Source organism: Hippocampus zosterae, chromosome 18 (assembly GCF_025434085.1).
Source record: "Hippocampus zosterae strain Florida chromosome 18, ASM2543408v3, whole genome shotgun sequence".
Classification (NCBI taxonomy): domain Eukaryota; kingdom Metazoa; phylum Chordata; class Actinopteri; order Syngnathiformes; family Syngnathidae; genus Hippocampus; species Hippocampus zosterae.
This window is the reverse complement of record NC_067468.1, coordinates 12,270,763-12,278,833: the sequence shown is the minus strand read 5'-3', so window position 1 is coordinate 12,278,833 and position 8,071 is coordinate 12,270,763. Positions and strand designations below refer to the sequence as shown.

The following is an 8,071-nucleotide window of genomic DNA, read 5'->3' as shown; positions in this document are numbered from 1 at the left end:
TTTCAGCTAAAAACGCCTTACTATATATGGTCGTTTTTTTTCGGCTAAAAACGCCTTACTATACATGGTGTTTTTTTTCGTGAATGTGTGTGTGTGTCTGTCTGTCTTTCTGTCTGTTTTATACATGTCAGCAATACATGTGTGGACCTGAGGTGGTTTTTAATATGCCCTTGGAGGCATGCAACAGCCAGACTCCAATGTCTCCTTGTCTTCTTACTGAGTAATTGCCAAGATGCTCTGCAAGTGGGAAACTTTATAAAGTTTGGGACTTTTTTAGTGGCCCGGGGGGGCTGCGATTGGGGGGTTTTAAAAGCTTTGCATGAAATATTCACACATACCCAGTTTCGGTCTTTATTTCCTGTGCCAAGTGCAAGTTCAGGATCTCAATAATATATTACCTTGATCAACAATGGGAAAAACAAGCAATGAATTGCCTATTTTGTTTTCATGAGATTGGAACATCTCATTTAGAATGTTTTAAATTTATGTTTTGAGAGCACAGATCTATCCTTCGATAGCTAACATTTTTAAGCAGAGTACTGTACACAAAAACTTATTTCCGAAATCTCAACAGATTTTATTTCTTTTTTGCATGAGATATCACATGTGGTCAGTCAAAAATGGACAAATGTACCATGTGGTTGATACGTGGAGCACATTTCACACAGATGGTAACTCAATGTGCTCTGCATGATTGAAATGACAACCTTTCAAAGTATTTGAAGACAAAAGGGTTGAAGGACATTTCAAAACATCAAAACAGAAGTAAGACAGCTTACTAAAATTGCGAATACAATGTCGAATGCAAGAGAGAAAACAACCGGTCTCAATTGTTTTGCAAACCATTTCCACATTCTTGTAGCGTCGTACAGCTGCATACCACAGTGCGCTATGTATCTGGTGATTCTGAAAAATTTTGGAGAAAATTGGACTTATAACAGCTGCAGCATTCAAATGTCTATGGCTTTTTTTTTTTAATGGACAGCAGTGTCTTGTCAGTGCTAATGATTTACAAAAAGGTCTTCATAAATAGCAAGGAATCATACACTTTTATGATCAGCCAAGAGGTCACAGAGAGCCTTTGCTTTCAACATTTATAGTCGCTCCTTTAAAATGTCGTGGAGACGGATGAGGCGATGTCAAAATACAGCAGACACCAGGAGCAAGATAGATTTTTTTTTTTTGGTTGTCCTGATATACAAAAAAATAGACAATCAATCCTGAACCTTTCGGCAAAGTGTCCGGTGCAAATGACACCCGTCAGAAGTCCCCAGAGTCTGTCATCTTAATCTGCAATCACGATGGCATTAGGCGGGTGAGCTCAGTAGCCCGCGGCGTACCCCGACTTGCGAGAGTCCGACTGAGCGTGGAGTCCGTCCTCTTGGCGGACCACCGCCTGCACCACGGCTGAGGTCTTGACGAATTTCGTCTCGTGGTTCTTCTTCGCCAGACCTTCTATGATGTCCTGCCAAGGCAAGAAAGGTGTCAGGAAAATCATTTTACGACACTGTTGTATACAATAAAACAGTTTTGGGCTTCCCGATGGTTTTAAGGGGGGCAGTTTGTGGCTGCCGGGCCATATTTTCCCCATCCATCCCCTCCCCTTTGACTTTTTTCCCCATTCACGAGTCTCACCTTGTCAAAATCTGACTCGAAGAGAGTGGTGGAGGGACTCAGCTGGTTGTGAAGCCTCGGGTCAGCTACGGCTCTCTTCAGGTCGTAGTCGAAGAACAGGGCCTTCACGATCACCTGGGACGCACGTAATCATTTTCAACGCAGAGTTCCCAATATTGTCACACAAAAAAATGAATGTCGTCTTTGACGGTTACCTGAGCGATGGCGGTTGTGATCCTGGTACCACCAGAGGCGCCCACAACCATCTTCACTTGGCCATCTTTGTCGAAGAGGATGGTTGGACACATGGAAGACATTGGCCTTTTCCCTTTGGACGGCATTAAACAGTTGCGTAGTATATTGATTATCGAACCCAGACGTGTGACATTAGTTTGGAGTAGATGGAGCTCGTCGGGAAGCCGTACTTAGAAAGGACATGGGCCTGTTAATTCACCTGGCCTGATGAAGTTATTCGGCGATGGAGGCACCCCGAAGCCGTTTGTGATGAGCGGGGAGCTGAAGTCATCCATCTCGTTGTTGAGGATGATCCCCGTTGACCTTGACATCACTTTGGAGCCAAAACTGCGGCGGCCGGAAGGTAAAGCGACAAAACGTTCAACTTGCGCACAGTCACGGTTTCAAAGCTCCGTTGCGAGATCGATCGTACTAATGGTTGATGGTACTGGTGGCCGCCACGGCGCTGCCGTCCTCCGCCACCACAGAGAGGTGCGAGGTGCCGTTGTCGTCGGGGACGTAAAACTCCGGTTCGTAGTAGCTCATGTTATGAGTTGTCCAGTCTGTAATCTTTCCCCGGAGATGATCGGCATAGGATTGCGAGGTGATGTTCTGAATGAGCTTGAAAAAAGAGAGAAAATGTTGAAAAATTCATTTTGAGAAAGGAAATTTAAAAAAAAACCTAGAGAGGGTTGACAATCATAAATGTTATACCTGTTCAATAGTTACGAGAGCAAATCCTTGAGTGGAGCCAACACTAAATTTGGCACGGGAGCACCTTATGGATACACACGTGACGATAAGATAAGATAAGATAAGATATGCTTTATTCGTCCCACACTGGGGAAATTTACAGCCTCCAGCAGCAAGAATGTATGTAGAAAGAAGAAAGAGAAAAAATAGTCCTAATGGATCGTCTTAATAGTACACTCGTGACGAAGGATAAAGAGTAACCACGTTTCAAAGTACTGCATAATAAGTGTGACTCATTGACTTCGGGTAAAGATTGAGAAGGACACATACGGCGCGGGGGAGGGGCTTTGAATGATTGACGGGGTGCTTACGTCGGTGATGTTGAGGAAGGCCGGATCGCCGAGCAAGGTCCTCTTTGCGTAGGTGAAGCGAAAGGCCTCCGTAAGGCGGTGGTACGTCAGGATTCTGTTCTCGGCGCTCGCCATGCTGTCAGCGCTTAAATTGTACCCTGTGGAAAGTGTTTTACAAAAAAGGAAAAAATAAAAGGCAGCTTAAAACGTTGCGTCCAGGAAAGAACACCAGAGGGCGCTGTTTTCCATTTCAGTGAGCTCGTGTACCAGTCTTGTGTGAGGGTTTGAGTCAAAACATTTAATTTGCTCATGAGGGTCCTGTTCAGTCGGCCGCCGTGGACTTAAGATCTTTTTTTTTTTTAACGTCACTGACGATATCGTTGACGGATGTCGTTCAATTTTATTTTCCCATGAGTCTTTCTCACTCCCAAGAGCGAGCGGCTGGCAGAAAGCAAAAGCGGCCGACATGAAAAAAAACATCCTCTCCCACACAAAGGTGCTTTTTTTGGGACAGAGCATTCAAGGTTTTTTTTACCATCCAAGATGTTTAATATCAGCGAGAGCACAGGGCCGCTGGCGGGGGCGTTTGGAGCAGCCATGGTGTACTCCCCCACGTTCACGTTCAAAGGCTCCTCATCCAAGACGGGCGCATAATCCCTCAGATCCTCCATTGTGATGATTCCGCCTATGCAGGGGGGGGGGGGGGGGGGAGAGAAACACCGTCAATGCACTTGGACTCAATCCGGGATACAAATCCGTCACGGGAGTAAAATTAGACGCCCGGAGAGAGGGGAGGCAGTTTGCCGTGACGCTTTAGACATTTTCACATACTCGAATCAACAAAGTGAAAAGATTGGAAGTGACCTGCTGCCTGGATATCCGCCACCAGATTGGTTGCGATTTCTCCATGGTAAAAAGTGTCAGCGCCCCCTTCCGCTATTTTCCTGTAGGTGTCGGCAAGTTTGGGAAACCGAACGATGTCGTTTTCTTTCAGGACGTCGACGCCGCCGCCGCGACAGAAAATCTCACTGCAAGACAAACGATGTTTCGCTTTAAAAGTTCCGCAAACGTGGCTCGAAAATAAGCGCCGTGACGATTTTCCCGTCTCACCACCATGCCGGGTCCTTGATGATGGTTTCCTTGTGTTCGGCCAGCGCGGCGGCGAGCGGCCTGCCTATAGGAAATCCTTTCTCTGCCAGATCAATGCTCGGCGCGAACAAATCCTTCCAAGGAAGTTTGCCGTGACGCTTGTGAGCCAGCTCGTAACCTCGAATCTCTCCCGGAACAGCGATGGATAAACCTCCTATTGGGCAATAAAACCAGCAGAATGGATCAATTTATGACCTCATTATGTGAAAGATAAGAGATGTGAGCAAATGATAAAAGTCGGAAGAGCGACATTATTTCTTAGCCGATCAAACTCTGTCAACGTGTTTATCATTTGAGAAATAATGATTATCCTTTTGCTGTTTTAATTTAACCCTGGACAACCCAAGAACCCCTTTCGTCTTTGCAAAATGATGAATTACATATTAAATGACTGCTAAACATTCACTGAATACCAAATTAATGCATTCATCCCGATTTAGGATTAGAGCTAAATTTGACCCTTTGGGATTTAAGTAGCATTTGAGTAAGAGAATTTATAGGGGCCAAATTTGACCCCGTGGGTTCCTCAGGCTTAAATTAAGATGGATACTTATTATAATAATAATAACTATGCTATTAATATTCATTCTTTTTTTTTTTCAATTATATCGATAGCATGCTTCAGTATGCATGCTAGCAGGGCTTTGCTGCGATATTGTTACGCTTTCCCAGTGTAATCAATCTAAAGTCCCGCATTGGATTTCTTTCCAGCTTGGTTTTAACAAATGGTTTCATCGCCCCTGAAGTTGGGAGTGTACGGAGACCCCGTAGTACCTCTCTGGGACAAATCAGTGCTGTTTCCAAACATGTTCTCAGTTGCATTGCGAGGCGCCGTCTCCCGAGCGTCGATCGTTTCCACCGTGCCTGCGCGTGTTGCAAGCGAGAGCGTGTCGTCATTTTACGGGCGCGCGCGCCCAAGTTCTTCAAATGTTGCCGTTCCAAGTGAATTGGCAGCGTTACCGCTTGTCGCGTTGTAGATGGTGATGAAAAGACCTCCCCCGATGCCCATACTGTGAGCGTTCATCAGGCCGACGCACAGCAAAGCTGCGATGGAGCCGTCCACTGCGGAGCCTCCTTTCTTCAGTGTGTCGCTGTTGAAAAGCGAAACAAATGAGCTTTCGGTTTTAGTACTACGGTCGTACCTTGAGGAAACCAGTGCAACAATTCAACACTCTCTTCATTTTGCAGCTGTTCTCATTTACATGTTGCCCGAGCCCGATGCTAAGCACTGTTTCCGTACAAGTGTGTGTGTGATGCATATAATTCGATCTTCTACTATGGATCCGCTGGATGTCATTAGATTATTATGGGGAATGAAAGTGTATACAGTTCAGTACTGTATAGTTAAGCCCGAGCTATGTTACATTCATGTGTGTGAATGCAAGAAGGGAATGAATAGCAGTCAGTGATGGATGGTTCCTTCACCTGACTGGTTTATTTCTCACTCAATGCAAGCCGCTTAATCCTCACGGGTCACGACGGGTGCTGGAGTCTATCCTAGCCGTCTTCAGGCAGTATGCGGGGTACACCCTGAACTGCTTGCCAGCCAATCAGAGGGCACACAAAGACCAATTCATACTCACAATCACACCTAAGGACGATATAGACTGCTCAATTAACCTACCATGCGTGTTTTTAGATTGTGGGAGGAAACCCGAGTACCCGGAGAAAAGCCACTCAGGCCTCCTAGCCGTCTTCGGGCACTACGCGGGGTACACCCTGAACTGCTTGCCAGCCAATCAGGGGGCACACAAAGACCAATTCATACTCACAATCACACCTAAGGACGATATAGAGTGCTCAATTAACCTACCATGCGTGTTTTTAGATTGTGGGAGGAAACCCGAGTACCCGGAGAAAAGCCACTCAGGCCTCCTAGCCGTCTTCGGGCAGTACGCGGGGTACACCCTGAACTGCTTGCCAGCCAATCACAGGGCACACAAAGACCAATTCATACTCACAATCACACCTAAGGACGATATAGAGTGCTCAATTAACCTACCATGCGTGTTTTTAGATTGTGGGAAGAAACCGGAGTACCCGGAGAAAAGCCACTCAGGCCCAGGAAGAACATAGAAACTGCACACAGGGAGTGCTCTCTCTCTCTCTCTCTCTAGCATGCGTTCTTGCCTGCCAATCACCGAGCACGGTCCGGCGTCCGCCGCCACAGCCGCCCTCGAGTACACGTGGTCGCTCGGGCGGGTCTTCCTGTCCACGCCGAAGTAGACGCCCACAAATATGGCCGCGGCCGCCAGCAGCAGCAGCGCTACTGCCAGCACGATCGTCACCCTCACCATTTTGGCGCGATTGAGAATGCTGCGATCTGGAAATAAGAGTTCATTTTCTTTCATTCAATCTCCTGCCATCAATCAGGACGTACAAATTATTTTCGGACAGAACAATCCATCAAAAAAAAAAATCCTTAATTCTAAATTGAGTCATCACTTTAGTTGATCTGATTGTATTTATTTTTGTGGTTCGGAGGGGGTTTAAAATGACACCCAGTGATGCACTTGGGAATCCGACATGAGTCACCCCTTCTCCACCAAAGAATTCGAGTTGCTCGGTGACATAATTGGGCGACCGGTCGGTTACGTACGTGCTAATGAGTAGAAATTTGCTTTCAAGCTCCTTTTATGAGTCCGTCGGTCACCAGCTAGACGTGTTGGACCATAACGATCGAAAATACAGAAACAATCGAGGATGTAATTTTCCACACGTATTTTAATGTTCATCAAACGATCAATCTTATTGATTGTTACATAATTTGTCACTTAACGAACTTACTACGGAGGTTTTATTGACTTATTTGGTAACAGCCTAACTATACATTCTTCTCGGATTCGATTGTTTGCATTTCAAAGGATGGCAATCGGTGAGTGTGACGTGTGTCTTACCTCGACGTGTGTGTCGGTCCCCTGAAACAAACGGTTTGCTCCTCGCCGTTATGTTGGCCGCATCCTGCAAAGCAGGTGATATGCGACGCTCATTCAACTGTGACTTTTCAATCTGTAACTATCACCGGAGTCGTAAACCTTAAACCGGCCCACTGTTTTAACACCTTCATGAAACGCAGTTCGCCAGGAGAGCACTGACGCAGGCAAAGTGAAATGAAATTTTCTATTAGCTTCTGTAGTCTAGGAGTAATAATAGAAATATTTAGTTGTATTAGTATATATAGCAGGAGTGGTAGTAAAAGTAAAGCTGTAGACATAGTTTTGTAAGGTTTAATAATAATTGTTAGTAGTAGTAGAAGTCATATTCAGTATTTTTAGTGGTACGGTGTTAGGAATGCAATCTCTGACGTGATGTCCCAATTTAAAAAAACAAAAAGGTTCAAATCCACACAGCCAGTGAAAGGCAGACCACCAGAAGAACACGCTGACCATTAATCATTAAGAACCTGAGAGGAATTGGCACTCGGCTGTGTGACTTGCGTTTTATCTGCACAGACGCTTCAACTTGTCTGCGACAAAGATTAACTCTCCACTGTGTTGAGATGACGCATGTTACACGTTGGCCTTTGGTATCGTCGGACAACAAAATGTTAAATGAAACGCCTCCTCACCCGGGGAAAGAAGATCCTGGCAACTATGAACCACCACGAGGGGGGGAGGAGAGATGATCGAAGCACCGAGACTGGTCAAGAGGCGGTGGTGGTCATCCGGGGATTGTGCGCTGGATTCCCGGCAACTGGGACGGCGAGGCGACGTACCAACCAGGTACAACGTACCAACCAGGGGGGCGGGGGGGGGGGGGGGGGGGGGGGGTGGGGGGGGGGGGGTGTTGCCCGCTGGAAAGGAGGCGGACGCCTGCTGACTGGCCTTCAAACTCTTCCACAACAAGTTCAAATTGTGATTTATCACACGCTTGGTAAGTGCGATAAGTGGTAAGTGGACCCGGTATGGATGCACTCTAAGAATACTTTCCCACTGAAATGAAGTGATAAACTATTAATCTGTTTTCGCCTTGTCTCAGAATAAAAAAGCCTTTGTGTGTGTGTGTGTGTGTGTGTGTGCGCGCTTTTTTAT

General features: G+C 46.1%; 1 protein-coding gene across 1 annotated transcript; it reads right to left on the bottom strand.

Moving 5' to 3' along the window:
• Positions 1-575: 575 nt before the first annotated feature.
• LOC127591415 (glutathione hydrolase 1 proenzyme-like) lies at positions 576-7,076 on the bottom strand. Its single transcript, XM_052051567.1, has 13 exons — positions 6,938-7,076; positions 6,171-6,363; positions 5,001-5,131; positions 4,815-4,904; positions 4,002-4,194; positions 3,756-3,919; positions 3,427-3,576; positions 2,913-3,049; positions 2,282-2,469; positions 2,069-2,196; positions 1,830-1,942; positions 1,636-1,749; positions 576-1,465 (listed from the first exon to the last, which is right to left on the bottom strand). Exons 2-13 carry the CDS (start codon positions 6,335-6,337, stop codon positions 1,322-1,324), a joined length of 1,719 nt encoding a protein of 572 aa, XP_051907527.1. The 5' UTR covers positions 6,338-6,363; positions 6,938-7,076; the 3' UTR covers positions 576-1,321.
• Positions 7,077-8,071: the final 995 nt, after the last annotated feature.